Raw genomic sequence first — 19,727 nt, 5'->3', positions numbered from 1 at the left:
CACTGGTGAGCTTAAAAACTTGGCATCTGCCTCTATCAGAGTTGTTGGTCACTTCCAACATGGTAATTGCTTCTTTGCTTTATGACATTTCGGCTTACGAACCGTTTCATAGGAACGCTCTACCTTCGGATGGCGGGGGAAACCTGTACTGATGCAAGTACTCATTTGTTATCTTTCCGATTTTCTGTTTCTAGGCTTAATTTCCCTGTTTTGTCCTTGAGCAGTCCTACTCTCTCCCTTTGTTACCCAATGCTTTTAATGTATGTGCAACATGCCTTGTGATTCTCTTCAATTGTTCTCACCAAGAGCAGTTCATTGCCCCTTTGGGCCCCCTAGGTTTAATTTTTCTCCTGCTTTATATTCAAAGGACCTCTCTGATTTCAGCTTAAAACTCAAATACTTTTTTTGACTAAATTTTCAGTATCTGTTATTATGTTACCATCCTTATCATTCTTCAACATGAAAACAAGTTGCTCCTGATTTGTGACCAGCTGACATTTAAATGACTCCCACATATCCCAAATTACTTTCCCTAGGTAATTGTGGCATTGTAATGTATCATGTCCATTGTCTCTGTAGATATGACTAATTGGAAGGTGGTTGAGGAGGACCTACCTTCTCAACCTGCAGATGGTTGCAGTTACTTCCTCAGGTTCCTCTGTGCCAAATTTTAGCAGTTCAGCAAGAGTACTGACAGCTCTAGCCACTTTGTCAGTCTGGGGTGGCAGCAAGATTACCAGAAAGCTTGCTGTTGGACGGAATTTATAATATTGAAAGGTTTCTTCAAAATGCTATTTTAAGCAGCTTCTGATTTTGGTGAAAAATACTTGTTTACTGTTGTTTTAAAGTTGCCAGAGATGGTCAAAATGTTTTAAAGCTGTTTGAAATAGTAAACTAGTTAGTTTTTTTCATGTTGGGGGTGGTATAATGGAAGAGAGCATATGTTTATGATGAGAGGTAGGAGGTATTGAGGAGATCCATGGAGAGATTTTCTTTCAGTGGTTGAAATCTGGACTGCACTACCTGAGGAGGTGGTGGAGGCTGATTTTCGACATTTGAGAAGCCTCTAGATAAGCACTTGAATCACCAAGGCATAGAAAGCTATGGACCTAGGGTGGGTAATTGGAATTAATAGGGATAGATACAATGGGCAGGGTGAAAGTGGGAGGCTAAAGGGCTTGTTTAATTGTGCTGTACAGCCCTATGATAAGAATTGTGCTGATGTTTTAGATTTACACTGTAGGTGAAGATTGTGTACACTGAATTACACGTGCTAGTCATAAATCTGAGATTTTGAGGCAGTAATTAAGGAGATTGATGTAGGGTTGGTGATGTATGGATTTCTAAATCTTAATAAGATGATAAGCATAGGGGTCTGAGGGATGTTTCAATCCGAAATTGGCTGGGTGATAGGAGCCAGAGTATACTGGGATTTTAACACAAAAAAATCTGCAGATGCTGGAAATCCAAAGCATGACACATAAATTGCTGGAGGAACTCACCTGGCCAGGCAGCACCTATGGAAGTGAGTAAATGATCAACATTTTGGGCCGAAACCCTTCATCTTTTCTTTTCCATAGATGCTGCCTGGTCTGCTGAGTTCTTCCAGCATTTTGCGGGATTTTCTTCTGACTTGAAATCTAGAACAAGTGGGTACTGCAGAGACCTTTGTGAATAACAAGGGGTAAGTTAGTAGATGACATGACAATTAGTGCAGTCATGGATAACAGGGTTGTTTAAAGATGCAGCAGAGCATAGAACAACTGGAACATTTGGGGGAGTGTTGGCAGACAGAAGTTAATCCATTTAAGTGTGAGATAATGAACTTTGCATGTCAAATTCTATCAGGTGTTACGTACCCCGTAACTGGGTTGCCAAACCAGCAGAAATGGACCACTTAGTTGGAGTCTGGTTAACAGAAACTAATAAAGTTTTATTAAAGAAATGAGCAACACAGTATTCTAATCGTAAGGATATAAATGCAACAGGTTAGCAACGATAAAACACACATGTACACAGAACTAGGATAATAGGAATCAATCAAGCTCTATCGCAGTCTAGGGGTAAAATGATCAGTCTCAAGTGACGCAGAGTTCAGTTCAGCTTCGTACAGTTCGCAGTAATCACTGTTGTGCCCTTGGGGAGAGAGAGAGAGATAATATGCAAATCTGATTCAGACAGACCTTTGTTCTTCGCAGTTAGCTTTCGGGCGAACCCTTTTAATGTCTTATGTGGTCACCGACTGTGACCCCTCCGTTCCGGATACAACCATTCTTCCGCGGTGAACCCGGCACCCAGGCAAGGGCGGACACACACACCAGGTTCCCACCGATCGTACCCTTTCACCCTGTACATCTATGGTCGGTTCCTGCAACCAGACCTCCAAACTCTCACCAACTTGTGGGGGCACACTGCTCTTCCAGGGTCTCGTGATCTTGTGGTGTGTGTCGTGCCTTAGCGAAGCTGTTCTTTTTATCCCACTGCTGGGGTATCGCCTGTCCATCAAACTTCAAACAATTCAGGTTCAAAGCAACTGGTCTGTCAATACTCGGACTGGTGTCTCTTTTTGTTATCTCTCGCTCCTCTCTCATTAACATTTTGAACGTTTCTCCATTTGTCTCCTTTATCTCTCTCATCAGCATCAATCTTCTGATAACTTGGTTTGTCGTCACACAGGGCATATAGAATACACTACCTTTCCCCTTCTTTGTCTCAGTAGTGCCGTCAGTGAAAAATGCCAGTGTGTTGAACCTCCCCTGGTGTCCTCCCGATCTCTTGCATTGTAAGGGCTTTGGTCTTGCAGTGTTTTTGCTATAGAAGATGCACCATTTAATGCCCATGTCTGTGTATAAATCCTTTTGGTAATATGCTGTGATTCTTTGTCTTTCAGTAACTGCATTTTTATGTGTGGTTCAGGAATGACCTTAAAGAACTATCTCATGAAGTAATGTCTTTATTTGTATTAGCTATCTGGATGTAGGCAGGCCACAACTGACTGTTATCTGTGTAGTACCAGACAACCCGGTTATTAGGCATCAGTCAAGGAGAGAGAAATAAATTCGTTCAATTTAAAGCAATAGGTACGATGAACATTTATTGCACCAGAATAATAATTGTTCATAGTGTAGGAAAAGATTAAGAGCAGGTTTCTTTCCAAGTTGCATTTTATTCTGGAAATGCATCATTGTTCCTTCATTGCTTTGTCTAAATTATGTAACTCGAGTTTGTGGTTATATCTACAGAAACATTGCAGTGGCAGTAGAATCTATTTTCTTGCCTTTAGTAAATGTTGACCTTGCTTGCAATGTCCATGACCAGACAAACAAAGGGAAAAAAATTAACTGTTCTTGGAGTGCCTTGATTAATACTTCCAGTTAATGTTGTATGTTTCTCCATCAGGTAACATCAGCTTAGATGAACCCAACTGCGGTGTTAAATTAGTCTCCTGTTTAATTTCCCCATCAGTCCATCAATGGGATACTTATTAATCTTAAAGCAAAACACATTGGTACTGGAAATCTAAAATGAGATACAACATACAGAAGCTGCTTAGAGCAGCTAATATCTGTAGCATAAGTCCTGGGTATTGTAGATTAATGACCATTTGTCAGGACTTAAAGTGGAAAGTATTGAGTTAATTGCAGAAATGAGTTTGGAATGGGAGAAAAGAGCAAAAGCAAAGATCGCACAGGGCTGAAGGCAGAAGAGAATGATTTAAACAGGACAATAATTCAAGTCAGTTAAGATGGTATTGGGGCTAGTAAGAAAACAGATTTAAATGGGAGTCATTACTACATCTGCCTGAAACTGGAGGCATTGCTTTGAATGTGAAATTAAGCATCTGTTTGGAAAACTGTAAGGATGAGATACTATTCAATATTAGGCTGAGTTTTCTTTAACTCCTAAACTGTTCCAGATTGGCCCAAGTTGGAATGTGGTTGGTAATTAAAATGCCAAGCAACTACAAGCCTGCAGTTGCATCCTGAGTTGACATCTTCCTCGATGCAGGAGGAATCATGTTATGAGCAGCTAGTGATGATATGCTACATTTTTTAAAAATTACAAATAGGATCAGTGGGTTTGGAGCTCATCTCCTATACGTATTTATAGAGGAAGGTCCCATTTTGGTCAATCGAAGGTGTTATAGTCTTTTTTTTAATGATTGCAAGACTCTGCTGGACATTAAAAACTTAATGTATGGCAGGCCCACCCCATCAGCGAGTTGCTTGTTGATGGAAAAACTGAAGGAGTGGGACGGTGCAGACTGTGATGCTGTCTGGGACGTGGAGGTGTTGGTGCATGAAGGGGGTGTGCATTCTAACAGCGAGAGATCATTTTAGTTGCTTCTCTTGTGATTGCAAGATTCTGTTGGACATTGGTGTGGAATGCTGCGTTCAATTCATTGGTTTATGGGTGAACAGCAGGAGAGCTGTGTGACTTCAGTCATAGCAAAGACAAGGCACGTCACATGTTTGCAGCCACCGGGGGCGGGGGGGGGGATCAGAGTCGTGCACTCCAGTGAAATGCTAGAGGCAGTGTGGTGCTGCGGCCGTAACAGAGTTGGTGCTGCTTCCCAGTGTTGGCTTGGCCGAAGACAAGCTGGATGGTGTTCAGCTGCAAACTGCTGCAACATACATGGACTCAGGGACTTGGACTATAGTTTTTGTGTGCCTGTATTTTACTGCTATGTTGTACGTGCCTTGTGCTGTGTGTGACTATTGGTACTGTGTTTTGTACCTTGACCTCAGAATAATGCTCTTTGGTTTGGCTAGATTTATTGGTGTTCATGTATGGTTGAATGACAATTAAACTTTAACTTGATGAGGGAAGCAATGATAATTTATGGAAAATAATCACTGTGTCTTGGGGCTGGCTGATAACATTAGAGGAAAATCAATTAAATGACATCTTAGTTTCCATTGTATAAGAAATTATGTTCTCTTCTATGAAGTGCAAGAAGATGATGGGAGAAGATGTATTAATGCTTACCTAGAATATTGCTTGAACTAAGGTTATATCTCAAAATAGATTGAACTGACTTGGATCTTTTTCTCCTGACGAAGGAATTAAAGTCGAATAATCTGAGGACTAATATAATGAAAATGCTTGTATCTTGTTGTCAAGTCCAGGAGTAAGCGCTGTCAACATAATGGTGGTCTGATGGAGTGTGCTGAAACATTTTAACCTGGAGAGGAACTGAAATATGGGGCATACAACCATAAGGCAAAAAATATAAATAAAAAATGAAATAAATCTATGCTTACCAATATGAACATTTCAGGGAACCTAAGGGAGACAGAATTAGAATATTTTGAGGTTATCAGTTCTAAGTAAGAGGTGTGCATAAACCTATTAAATACTGGAAATGTTTTACCATTGTGTACTTCAAGTATTGCTGGGCATAGTGATGCCTGTGCTATAGCAGTTCCGGTATATGGAATTCACAAAACACTACAAAAATCTGAGATGCAGAATAAACATGTGCTCTTATGAAATTGAGGTGGGGGAAGAATAAAAATTTTTCTACTTTCGCTTAATGAATGTACATGTAATGTAGTTTGTGTTTCACAAAATCATGTTATGAACTATTGTCTAGGAACAAATCCTCCCCCTGTAATGCGAGGGTTACCTGTAATGATTTGTAATTGAGTGCATCTTGTATTGGGAATATTAGTCGCAAACTTCCTGTCTTGGTTTGGAATTGGTTTATTATTGTCACGTACTGAGATGCGGTTGACAGTTTGTCTTGCATACTGTTCATACAGATAAAGTAATTACACAGTATATTGCGGTAGAAGAAGATAAAGCAATAGCAGAATGCAGAATAAAGTGTAACAGCTATAGAGAAAGTGCTGTACAGGTAACAATGTATGAGATAATTTGAAGATCAAGAGTCTATCTTATTGTACCAAATGTAATGTACTAGTATCACAATCATTTTCTCTTCTCCACTGTGCTGTCGACCCTGTCAAAAACAAGTTTCTACTTTTGTGCTGGAGCCTCCAGCTAGATAGGGAATCCATGAAAAATTCATGTCCTCTCAAAAATATGGAGAATATACCTTTTTTATAATTAGTAGTGTTGGTAAAGTGTAAATGCTGCATGTGGATAACCAATAACAAACGTTACTAGGGAAATACTGAATTTTAATGCGTTTTTTTGTAGAGGCTATCTTGATACTTGCTTGTTAGCACTGCTTTTGATTTGAGCATACTATATCACTTAACATAATGTTCTGTTTCATTGTTCAGGTTATCCTGCAGGTTACCCTACAACTGCACCAGCCTATACTGCTAATATGTATGCTAGTGGCAGTCCTGGATATCCTCCAGGTAAGCTTTTTGAACTCTTTTGTTTTCCATACTCAGTGCATTTTAAATGATAAGCTGATGTTCATTGTGCATTCACGTAATAAATTACATCTTTTGACAACTTATTCAGAATTCAGACATTTTCTAATAGAGGAAAGTAATGGGAAGGATATTCCTAGACCCAGCTCATTCCCTGCATTCTCCATTTGCTTAGTCTGGATGCAAAGGTTGATGTGAACATGTCATTACATTAGGTAATGAGATCTCAGTGGCAGCATGGCCCGAGGTATTATACAAAGGAGATGCTGCCTGGGAATACCATGAGAGTCTTATCAGAAAGCAAAGCCTGTTTGAAAACTCTGATGTTCAGACATTTGGCAATTATGAGACTGGATATAAGAAATATAAAAATAAATTTCAAGCTAGAACTTTAGTGAATGCGCACTCAAATATCTGGAAACATTAAACTGCAGGAAAATTGTTTACTTTCATTTCTTAAAGCAGAGGCTAAGAATTCCCATTGAATTAAATAGGGTCTCTAATCCTTCACCAGCTATGCCTTGGCATAAAATCAAAGGTGATTTCCTCAAACAGGTAAAGAAAGTAACACTTCTGTGGCTTATGTCATTCAGTAAAACTGGGATTTGCAGGGAGTCTGAAAGTCAAGAATATCCATCTGAAAGGTTGAACACTGGGTCATCATCTTGAATTTGCCTACTGCAACTAGAGCAGGGGTTCCCAACCTGGGGTCCATGGACCCCTTGCTTAATGGTATTGGTGTATGGCATAATAAAAGATTGTGAACCCCTGAACTAGAGGATCCACTTTATAACTTTGATTTTTCCCTTTCTCCCACTTCCATTGAATGAAAGCTTGGATTTAAAGACAAAGAACAGTTTGAGGATGAATCCTGGTTGAAAAGTAGTTCTGGGAGGGATGGAGCAGTGAACGTGATTCAGCTAAGAAATTGTTTGTATGAAGATATAAGGAACTGAAGCATGAGTAGGCCATTTAACCTTTGTCACTTACTTCATATTCAGTAAAATAGTGCTGGATCTTACCTGTATGAACATTATATCCTGTATGAACATTGTTCAGTTTCCAGAAATTTATTGTTTTTTTTAAGCATGGAGTTCAGCAATGATTTTGACACAGACCCATATGACAGGTTATCAAAAATGGATAGCAGTAAATTGGATTCAAAATTGGCCTAGTGATGGTAAGCAACCAACTGTTAGGTGCTCTCGTGGCAGGAAAATGGTTACCAATAATGTTCAGTTAGGCTCTGTATTTGGTAATTCACATTTTGTAACCTAAGACTTAAATATAGGATAAAGGAGTTGCAGAAAATCTTATTGACCATGGTTGTAGGTAAGTTACAGGAAAAAGACTTGTGGGAAAAGTGGCATCTGATGCAGACAGATAGAATTTCTAATAGGAGGTTATGAAAATAGAAGAATTAGATAATTACTTTGTCTGAAAACAAATCTGGCCAGGTATAATCAAGGGTTCAGTAAGATCGAGGGCCTGAGGGATCTGTAAACTGGGCAAAAGTACTAGAGAGCTGACAGATCCCAAGGACTTGATGATCTACTCCCAAGGTTTTGAAATATGTGCCTTCAGAGATGGCAGACATCCTAGTTGTCATCTTTCAGGATTCTACAAATAGTCTGAGGGTAGCAAATGCAATACCACTATTTAAAAATGGAAGGAGAAAGAAAGTGGAGAACTGCTAATCTGTAGCTTCATATCAGTGATGGGGAAGAAGGTTGAATTTACTTATATTGAAATATTTAATAACAATCATACTAGGATTGAGCTTAGATTCATGTGGTAAAATTATGTATAACTGAACTGCTGGAGCAATTTGAGGCTGTGATGTAGAAACAGCAGAGAGGAACTGTTCCTATTCGTGGAGGTGTCGAAGATATCTGGAGGATACTGAATGAAGCTGGCTGGTAAAATAACCAAAAGTGACGTGAAGAAGAATGTTCTAAAATGTAAGCAATTTAGATCTGAAATGCCTACCGGGGATCATTTCCACATTGAGCAAGCATTGGCTGAGTTGGTCAAATGGATGTAGTCATTCAATCATTTGATTCAGGAATAATTGAGGCATAACATTTAGCGGAGTTCAAATAAAAACCAGGAGATGGAGAGTGGTTATTAAAAACAGTGAAGATTAACTGTTATTATGTACATTTTAAAACTTGGACCTGACTTATTAGTGTGACTCAGGCAATACCCTTGTAATCCCTGAAGTGTTGATCATTTTCAGCGTAGTTGGAGAAAGTTATTGATGAGATTCTAAGTAATTTTATCTTTGCATAGTGTGGCTTGTGTTACAGAAAGTCCCATTATCACATAATAGGCAGTAATAGTGCTGTAAGCAATGTTGCCCATGTAATGCCAATAGTGTTTCCTAATCCATTAATCACGTTGTAATGAATCTGCATTATGGAAACGTATGTTATAGCAGAACCACCTATACAAATATGAGAATGAAAGTTTCATCTGTTTAACCTCAGAATCTTGTTTTAACCTACTGAGCTGTCTCCTGGCAATTTGCCAGTAGTTCTGAATGGAAGTGACAGTCTTGATCTTTGTAAACACACTGTCGAGCTGGAAGTTCAGGGCTTGTTCACAAATTTGGATGTCCAAGTCTGTCAGTTTGCATTACCAGTAGACTCTGGTGAATCACCTCTTGAACTCATCGGCACATTGCCCAGGACACATTGATTGTAGTGGGGAATGTAACACATAAGATTAATAGGCTCCAATGAGAAGTTGTTAAATTATTTTGTTTTAATTACATATTTTTGGGTGTTTTCCATAACTTCAGCTTTTATCATCTCTCAAAACTTCTGTTGGGGTTGTGATGTATTCTTTGGCAGACACTCTTCACTTCACAGCATCTAGACCACAATTGCTGAAATCCAGTTCATGGAAAGCCAATGAGATGGACCCACCACACCTGAACTAAGTAGAAGAGGCGGGGTATGGGATGGAGGTGGAATGGGATGTAGTATCTCTTGAGGAAATGCGTTCTGGCCCATTGTTTTCCAAAGCTGATGGTTCTACCAAGAAAAATAACTTCTAAAGTATTAGAAAAGTTGAATAGTCCTTAATGAAGGAGAATAATTTAAGATTTTTTTCAGTATTATAATATACTTGTGAATTTAAGAAATAATACTGTAAAAATCACTTGCTGTCAGTTCTGTATGTGAATGCTGTACAAAAGTTCATTTATGAAAAGTTTTTTTCATAATTTATCCTGATGTGGGTGTGGTAGACTTTTGTATACTCTGCAGGCTCTTGTTTGCAAATACCTGAGTATACTCAGAAACTTGTTCTTCCTTTAACTTTAAGAGATGCCTCTTTGTTCTTTGTTCCTAGTTCTTTATTTCCAGCAAGCACTTACTCTTCGGGAACCAGTTACTTTTATCATGTTTATGCAGTGAAATATAATGCCAATTCAGATTGCTTTATGAAAGCTGTAGGTTATTGGATTCTAAATGTCACATAAATCAGCATCTCAATCTCAGACATCTAAATGAAACTATTGATAATAGCAGCAGGCTATTCTATATTGTGTTAGAGTTCCCAAGTACCCACTTACTCCATCACTACTTTATTAGTTCCCGTCAGTCACTTTATGTATAGCCTAGCGTCACTTTACAGACATACAATCAATCTATGTATATAAACTATCTTAGGTATTTATATTAATTTTGTGTTCTTTATTTTGGGTGGGTTTTTTTGTGCTGCATCGGATCCGGAGTAACAATTATTTTGTTCTCTGGACACTTGTGTGCAGGAAATGAATAAACAATCTTGAATCTTGAATTAGTAATTTGAGCATGGTCTAGAGCTTCTAGCTAGCTCTGTTAGCTTCTTTGTCATTGACGAAAATCCTATTGTGTCATAGCATGTTGGCATTATGATGCTGGTGCTGCAGATTTGAGTATTTGCCTGCATTTATAAACAGTGCTAGCAGTACTCTGGCTTAACTACACCAATGTTTTCCTATATGCTTTCTCACATGCTAAATGAAGATCTTTGGTGTATTCAAATACACAATCCATTGCCAAAGCGTCTTCATTGTTCTCATGGGCTTGATTCATTTTATTGAAATTGCTTATAACCTCCAGTTCTTAGCTTGAATTGATGGAGCTAGTGTACTGATTGTTAAGCTTGTGTTCATAAGTTATTGGTGTATCTTTAGATAATTATATTTAACTTATGCAAATATTTACAGATTATGTATTTAATGTTGTGCTAATTGAAGTAAAGTTAGTACAATTGTAGTAAAACTAACTGGTTGAAGGGCCACGCAATATCTCAAATTTTGTACAGCATTTAGAAGTAACTGTGGAGTATCTGTACAAGATTTGGGATACAGCAATTATCTATTTGTAATAGGTGATGTTTAAACAGCTGTTTACATGGTGCAATTATTTGGCAGGTTGCTTAACCATTCCTCCCTCCGCATTTGCAGGTTTGACTGCAATCTAGATTAATAGTTTGGAACTATCTCCAGCTCCAAATCTACTAGAATTTGCGAAGTTGGAACTAATGTTTCTCCTCTTCAGTTCATTAAACCATTTTGATATTTGATTTGGTTTTTGATTTTGTTGTTAAAGTCCATTTTCAATGCTGATATATCAGAACTTCCAAAATAAAAAATTTATAGACAAGTTTAAATAATGTAAACTTAATTTTCTATCGAGGCAGTTGCTGCTTTCTATTTTCCATTTGAATATTCATTTAATGAATTATTAACATTTGGACTATTTTTGAGACTTTTTTGCCAGGAGATAGGAAGGGAGAAAATATAACCTACCTTTTATCAAACAATGTACCTTTTAATAACATAAGATTTGAGATTAGCTGCCAAATCAAAAATAAAGATTTAAAAACCAAAAAGGAAAAAAAATTTTCAAAGTAAGTTTATTATCAAAGTACATACTGCATATATCACGATATACAACCCTGAGATTCATTTTCTTGCGGGACTTTGCAGTAAATAAAACAAAACACAATAGAATCAATGAAAAAGGCACACAAAAACAGACAAAAGACACCAAACTGTGCAAATACAAAAAGAAAAAAACAAACAAAATAATGATTAAAAAGTGATAAATATCAAGAATATGAGATGAAGAGTCCTTGAAAGGTTGTGGAACAGTTCAGTGATGAGGTGAGTGAAGTTATCTCTTCTGGTTCAAGAGCATGATGGCTGAGGAGTAATAACTGTTCCTGAACCTGGTGGTGAGAGTCCTGAGGCTCCTGTACCTCTGTCCTAATGGCAGCAGCAGAAAAGTTTGGCCTGGATGGTGGGGGTTCTTGATAGTGGATGCTGCTTTCCCACAGCGCCACTCCTTGTAGATGTGCTCAATGGTGGAGAGAGCTTTGCCTGTGATGGACTGGGCTGTATCCACTACTTTTTGTAAGCTTTTCCATTCAAGGGCATTGGTTTCCATACCAGGCCATAATGTAGTCAGTCAGTATAGTCTCAACTATACATCTATAGAAGTTTTTTGAAGTTTTAGATGTCATGCCGAATTTTCACAAACTTCTAAGAAAGTAGAGGTGCTGTCGTGCTTTCTTCGTAATGGCACTTTCATGTGGGACCAAGGATAGATAATCAGTAATGATAACAATGAGAAATTTAAAGTTGCTATTCCTCTCCACCTCTCATTCCCTGATGAAGACTGGCTCATGCACCTCCGATTTCCTCCTCCTGAAGTCAATAATCAGCCCCTTGGTCTTCCCGACATTGAGAGAGGTGTTCTTGTAGCACCACTCAGCCAAGTTTTCAATCTCCCTCCTATTTGTCCCCACGTGTGATTCAGGCAATGAAAGTGGTATTGTCAACAAACTTAAATGTGGCATTGGAGGTGTGCTTAGCCTGGCATATGTGTAATTGAGTAGAATGGTGCTGAGCGCACAGTTTTGTGGTGCAAGTGTGCTGATGGTAATTGTGGAGGAGAAGTTGCCAGACTGAACTGACTAGGGTCTGTAAATGAGAATATCAAGGATCCAGTTGCATAAAGAGGTATTGAGGTTAGGTCTTGGAGCTTATTGATTAGTTTTAATGGTATGATAGTTTTGAATGTTGAGAGCTTGTAGTGGATCTAGACCAGCTGGAAAAATGGGCTGAAGAATGGCAGACAGAATGTAGACAAGTGCAAGGTGCTGCACCAGGAAGGACCAACCAGGGGTAGGTCTTACACAGTGGACGATAGGGCACTGTGGAGTGCGGTAGAACGAAGGGATCTGAGAATACAGGTTTAAAGGTTCAAAGGTCAAATCTAATGTCAGAGAAATGTATACAAACTTTGTACAATATACATCCTGAAATGCTTTTTCTTCACAAACATCCACGAAAACAGAAGTGCCCCAAAGAATGGACGACAGTTAAACGTGAGAACCCCAAAGTCCCTCCCCAGTTCCCCCCTCCCGTGCCTAATTGGCAGCAAGCAACGATCCTCCCTCCCCCAACCAGCAAAAAAAAAGTGCATCGGTACCGTCACCGAGCCCAAGCGTGTGCTAAGCAATAGCAAAGACACAGACCAAAGTTACCCCAAAGGTTTCACATTTCATCCAACATTCGACAAACCACAGGTTCTCTCCCTCCCTGGCAAGGGAGAGGGAGGTGTCCCCCATTTTCACAGCGAGCAGGAGACATAACAACAACCCGCTGGTTTATGATGTTAAAAGCCCGTTTCGTCGCTTTTCTCGAGCTCTGTGTCTGAAGATCGCAAAGAGCTCGGGTAAAGATTTTCCGGCCTCTCCAATGACACACGAGTCCTGCCACGACACCAGCCCTCGATCCACCCGCCTCCAGAGCCCTGAGATCTTAGGCTTCCAAACACGATTGAGACTCTCAGGCCAAACCCTTGGCATGTTGAATAACGACCAATCGTGAAACCCCGAGAACAGGTCCCATTCCCGCAAAGAACAGAAGCCTGCGTGTAACTCCAGGTCAGGGTCTTCAAAAGAACCCTGAAAGGGAAAGATAAAGATATTAAAGATGGAAATAGAGCTGTTTCCGAAGATGCAAGCAAAGGAGTAGCCGTTAGGCGCCATTATCCCTCCTAAGCTCTGCTCTCCCTCCATAATTCATTGAAAGTATTGGCTCAGGTAGGTAGGGTCGTAAAGAAAGCTTTTGGCATGTTGGCCTTCATAAGTCAAAGTATTGAGTACAGGAGATGAGATATTATGTTGAAGCTGTACAAGACATTAATGAGGCCTAATTTGTAGTATTGTGTACAGTTTTGGTCACCTACCTACAAGAAAGAGTACAGAGAAGATTTACAAGGATGTTGCTGGGACTGGAGGCCCAGTTTATAAGGAAAGATTGAACACATTAGGGCTTTATTCCTTGGTATGGAGAAGATTGAGGAGAGGGTTGATAGAGGTATACAAAATTATGAGGGGTATAGATAGGGTAAATGCAAGCAGGTCTTTTCCACTGAGGTTGGGTGGGACTATATCCAGAGGATATGGGTTAAGGGTGAAAGGTGAAATGTTTGAGAAACATGAGGGGAAATTTATTCACTCAGAGGGTTGTGAGATGTGGAACAAGCTGCCAGTGCAAGTGGTGCGTGCAAGTTTGATTAACACATTTGAGAAAAGTTTGGATAAGTAGATGGATCGGAGTGCTCTGGGTGTAGGTCAATAGGACTAGGCTATTTAAATTATTTGGCATGGCTGAGATGGGCCAAATGGCCTGATCAGTGCTGTACTTTTCTATGACTCCATGTTGGCCTCCTCCAATCCTCCAGTGAGTCTGTCCTTCTAGCTGATCCTCAAAATCTTTAGTAAGTTCTTTGATATTGTTCCAAGGCTTTCAGGTGTCTACTATAGATGATCCAAGATTCGGCTCCATACAGTAGTGTAGGAAGGACAACTACCCTATAGACCAAAGTTTTCTTTGCACCTGTAGGTCATGATCTTCAAGGCTCTTGTCATTAATCTTGCATATGCTCCACCAACGCTACTCAGGTGGTGATTGATCTCCAAGTTGATGTCTGCTTTTGAGGAGAGAATGCTTCCAAAGTAGGGAAAGTAGTGTATGTTTTCAAGGGCAATATTGTCAACTTTTATGGAGGGTTGGATAAATGGTTGGGTGGGGGATAATATAGAACCTGTGTCTTTTTTATATATTCAGAACAAGACTTGGGACTCTTTATGCCTTGGCATACATTGGCGGTCTCTTCAGAGTGTGCTGTGATGGAGTTGTTATCTGCATACTGAAGCTCCATTATAGTGGTGGTGCTGATCTTGTTGGCTTTAAACCATTTGAAGTTGAAAAGCCTGTTGTCCATTCAATACACGATTGGAATTCCCTGTGGCCAATAAGGTGAAGGATGCAGCAATAAAGTTGGCAAATAGGTTGGGCGCAATGATACAGCCATGTTTGTCTCCTGTCTCAACAGTAAAGACTTCCGATTCTGCGCTTCTGTTACTCAGTACTGTGGCTAACATGCCATCATGCAGCAGCTTCAGTACTTGTAAGTACTTGTTTGAATAGCTATGTCTCAATAGTATATGCCAGAGAGCTTGGTAGTCTGTTATATCAAATGCCTCTCAAATCTATGCAAGTCAAGTACAGGAGTTGCCTTTGTTCACAGCATTTTTCCTGGAATTGGCATGCTGTGAAGATCATATCTGTGGTACCTCTAGATGGGCTGAAACCACATTGTGATTCACAGCGTACTTCAGATAGCAGTAGGAGTTGGTTGATAAAGGATACGTGAAAGCACTTTGCCTGTTGTTGACAGGAGGGAGATGGCTCTGTCATGGCTACAATATGGTCACTGTTAGAACATCACTGAGCTCTGAGGGCAGTTGTTTCTTTTTCCAGAACCTCAGCTGCAAGACATGTATTTGGTGCAGGAGTACTGGTCCAATTTCCTTAAGGATCTCTGCTGGGATTCCATCAGGACCAGTAGCTCTGTTGCTTTTTAGGCTTCTGATGGCATCATTGACCTTTTTCATAGTGGGGGGTTCCCCAGTGCCTTCTCTCACAGGTCTCCAAAGGATTTGGTTAGTGACCTTTAGCTCAGCAGTGCAGTTGTGGTTAAGAAATTCTTAAAAGTGCTCTCTCCGTTGATCATTGATATCATTCTGATCCTTTAACAAGTTCTTTCCATCCTTTGAGCGCAGATGGTTTGTTCCAAAGTAGCTTGGAACCATAGACTGCTTTGTTGGCACTGAAGAAGCCTGGAGTCTGCCAGTCTCTGAATTTCCAGGGCTTTCACAGTTCACCAAGAATTCTTTAGCTCTCTCACCCTGTGCTGAACATTTACCTTCTCTTTTGGCCTTGCTGCCATAGTCATTCTGCCAGGCACAAAAGGCTTTGCTTTTCTTGGAGATGAGTTGTTCTATCTCCATGTTGTTAACATCAAACCAATCCTGATATTTTCTGGATGTGTACCCAAGGATGCTTTTGCAGGTATTGAGGATGATGGATTTAAGCAGGCCTCAGTGTTCTTCGATATCCTCTGGCTATTCCTGTTGGAAGTTTTCCCCAAATGAGGCTTGAAGATGCTGTTGGGTGGCAGTGGCAAGCAGGCTCTCAAGTTTTAGTCTTGCCCCGGACTGCATCTTATGAATTCTCCTCTTATGAGCCTGGACATGGAGAAGATCAGGTGATAATCTGTCCATCAGTTATCTGTGCCAGTCATGGCCTTTACATCAGGGTGGTCCCTAGCTTGGACAATGACATAGTCAGTGTGATGCCACTGTTTAGATTGGAGGTGCTGTTAAGGTGCCTTGAATTTTGTTTTTCTGGCAGAAGAGAGAGTGTTCATGACTGTACTCAGCACATATGATGAGAAGTAGTAGTCCAATATGAGTTGTCAGCACTTTCCTTTCCTATGGTACTCTTCCAAAGGTTGAAGTCCCAACCAACCCAGGCACTGAAGTCTCCAAAGAGAATTATCTTGTACTCCTTGGGGGTACTTGACAGTGTCGTGTCTAGGCAAGCTAGAAGGCTTCTTTTTCATAATCGTGTGAGTTCAGAGTTGGTGCCATATAAAACACTTTTTTTGTTGTTGCAAACCCAACACCAAGGATCCTGGGCTCATCAGTTGACCACCATTCTCCCATAGTTGCCCTTCCTCTGCCAGATGGGTTTCAGAAAGAGCAGCCAGGTCAATCTGGCATCTCCTCAGTTCACTGGCGATGATTGCAGTTTTCCTCTTTGGTTGATCACTGGTTGTGCTATATATCAGAGTGTGCACATTCCAGGCTCCAAAGGTCAAGTTTCTGTGTTTCTGACTACATGTGGTGATCCCTCTGGATCCAGTCAGGAGCTTGAAGCAGGCTAGTTTTAGGTCATCTTTTTCAACCCCTTCCCCAAGTGGGGTGAGTAGGGTGGATCCCATATAGGGCTTCTCAGTAGTGCGTGCAGCTGCCAGAGTGTTCTGCCCTCAGTTCAAGGATCTCGTGACTGAATCAAACAACCATAGGCCAATGTACCAGCTTGCGCCTACAGCCTTCCAAGCCTCTCAATACTGCCCCTTCAGTACTTGCTGATCACCATGGGACTTAATCCAGGATGGTGGGGTGGATTCCCTAAATGGAGAACTCCTGTGTATGGCTTTGTTTAATGTGGGGTGGCTGATGCATGGGCAGCCTTCACACAGACCTTGCCAGATTAGAGTCAGGGTCCAGTGACATAGAGTGCAAGATGACTGGATGACCTTTCACTGCTGCAGTCTTCCTCCACTTTCACTGACATTGTGATATGTCATTCTCTGCCAGCTTCACTGTTGAGGTCTTGGTTGGATCACTTTTTGTCTGGAACTTTTGACCTTAATACCTTGGCCCTACCAGGAACTAAACTCCAAACAGTGTCACTCTTGGGATCTCAGGAACTTTCAAGTCTCTCCACCATGACAAGGTGATCCTTGGAGAAGGAATCGTATGATACTTCACTAGTTATGGCTGGCCAATCTGAAAATTACTCACTTATCCCTGCCCTCTGCTTCTGGCCTGATTCTATGCGACATACCTTTGTCCTCCAAACATACCTTTGCTCATTGCGGCCAAAACGCTCTATTTTAACTTCATCAATCCACGGGACTTGTTTGGAAAAGGCATCAGGCTTGTTTAGATGTTTCTTTGAACCTTTTGAATAGAACTTTTTGGCCACAATGAGCAAAGGTATGTTTGGGGGAAAAAGGGTGCAGAATTTCATGAAAAGAACACCTCTCCAACTGTTAAGCACGGGGGTGGATCGATCATGCTTTGGGCTTGTGTTGCAGCCAGTGACACAGGGAACATTTACTGGTAGATGGAAGAATGAATTGAATTAAATACCAGCAAATTCTGGAAGCAAACATCACACCGTCTTTAAAAAAACTGAAGATGCAAAGAGAATGGCTTCTACAACAGGATAATGATCCTAAACACACCTCAAAATCCACAATGGACTACCTCAAGAGGTGCAAGCTGAAGGTTTTGCCATGGCCCTCACAGTTCCATGACCTAAGCATCGTCGAGAATCTGTGGATAGACCTCAAAAGAGCAGTGCGTGCAAGACGGCCCAAGAATCTCACAGAGCTAGAAGCCTTTTGCAAGGAAGAAAGGGCAAAAATCTCCCAAACAAGAATTGAAAGACCCTTAGCTGGCTACAGAAAGCGTTTACAAGCTGTGATGCTTGTCAAAGGGGGTGTTACTAAGTACTGACCATGCAGGGTGCCCAGACTTTTGCTTTGGACCCTTTTCCTTTTTTGTTATTTTGAAACTGTAAAAGATGGAAATATAAAAAGTTTTCTTGCTTAAAATATTAAAGAAATGTGTCATCTTTAACTTTATGCCTTTTGGAAATCAGTTCATGTTTTACTGGCTTAGCTATTCACAGTAACAGAAATTTTGACCGGGGTGCCCAAACTTCTGCATGCAGCTGTATTTGTCACATATATGTCAAAACATACAGCAAAGTGCATTGTTAGTGCCAAATCAAATCAGCGAGGATTGTATGGAGCTGCCCACAAATATCTGTACTTCTGGTGCCAACATAGCATGCTCATGACTTTCTTACTCTAATCTGTACGACTTTGAAATATGGGAGGAAACCAGAGCACCTGGAGGAAACCCACACAGTCACAGGGAGAACACACAAACTCCTTACAGACAGTGATAGAAATTGAACACCAATTGCTGATTTCTGGCACTGCTTAGAGTTGTGCTAACCGCTAGGCTAGCATTCGAGGTTTACATAGGAAGATTTATTGTTAAACCTAGACATTTTAATGATGGGAGGAGTTTCGTACAGTCATGGGAAAAATTATGGATGTCTTTCTAAAGCTCATAAATGCTTTTAGTAGTCTCCTCAAATAGTTAAGTTTATGTTTGTGATGTTTGTGTAATGCTTCAAAGTGCATTTGTTTTCCTTGTTATTTCAGATCTGTTATCTGATCTTGATTCTGTAAATGCTGTACATTAAGACTGATGCCATCAGTCCATGAATCATTGCATTGTTATTACTGAAACCTCTTTTGGTAACACCCGTTTTTTTTGTCTCTTGCAAGCTTTATTCATGATGAGGCAGAGCTGGCCACAGACATCAACTTCTGGTGCCACTGAGGGTACTTATGACCTCCCAGTCGATGCTGGCACTGAAAGCAGAACTTTCCAAGCTTCTTCTGCGTCATTCAGTAAATAAAATATTCTTGTTATATGGTAGATTTTCATTGAGCTGATTTATTTTTGGAGGGTATGTGCAGAAGAGTCCTGGGGAAGTAGTGGGGTAAAGACAGATGTCAAGACGCATCTGGAAAAGCAAAATATTTGTATGGATTTGGTTAAGAAAGTTGAGGGTAACCGTTTAGTAAACAGATTACTTCCTTAGGAAAGTCATAACATTAAGATGGTAATGTAGTAATTATTTGTCAGTAATAATCATCAAATTTTTACATGTTGATAGCCCTATTTTTCAAAAATAGATCATTTAAACTACTATTAGAAGACTGACGGATGCTAAAGAAAAAAAATTGTAATTCAAAAGATTAAAATGCTTAAATTTATATCAGAACCTCCTAGAGAAAACAGTACTACTTTAAAAGATATTGCTGAAAATTATGGAGGATAAACATTTTCCTTCCCCGTTAGCTCTCAAAAGTGTGAATATTTTGGCCATGTCTCTTCTGCACATCAGTTGGAGTAAATATCCAATAGAGAAATGGTATTTGCAAAACAATCTAAGGATATAAACGACTAAGAATCTCAAACTACTTTCTGTGGCATTATATGCCTAACTGCAACTGCAACCCTTGCTTTCTAAAGTATACTTGAAGCAGAACAAACTCAAACTCCTTTACACAAGTTGTACTTTGCCAATCAATGTGATTTTTTTTGTATTCTGCTTTAAATTCGTACAGCATATAAATTGTGTTGCAC

At 40.1% G+C, this 19,727-nt stretch overlaps 1 protein-coding gene across 2 annotated transcripts in view; it reads left to right on the top strand.

The window, feature by feature from the left end:
• Positions 1–19,727, top strand: part of fam168a (family with sequence similarity 168 member A) — a 120,216-nt gene that overhangs the window by 74,369 nt on the left and 26,120 nt on the right. For both annotated transcript variants that reach the window (XM_063054439.1, XM_063054438.1), the window contains exons 3-4: positions 6,252–6,332; positions 18,860–18,985. In XM_063054439.1, coding sequence (XP_062910509.1) covers positions 6,252–6,332; positions 18,860–18,985 — 207 coding nt within the window. The remainder of the gene's footprint in view (positions 1–6,251; positions 6,333–18,859; positions 18,986–19,727) is intronic.

Source organism: Mobula hypostoma, chromosome 7 (genome assembly GCF_963921235.1).
Source record: "Mobula hypostoma chromosome 7, sMobHyp1.1, whole genome shotgun sequence".
Lineage (NCBI taxonomy): Eukaryota > Metazoa > Chordata > Chondrichthyes > Myliobatiformes > Myliobatidae > Mobula > Mobula hypostoma.
Note: the sequence above shows the minus strand (reverse complement) of the source record. Positions and strands in the feature narration are given on the sequence as shown.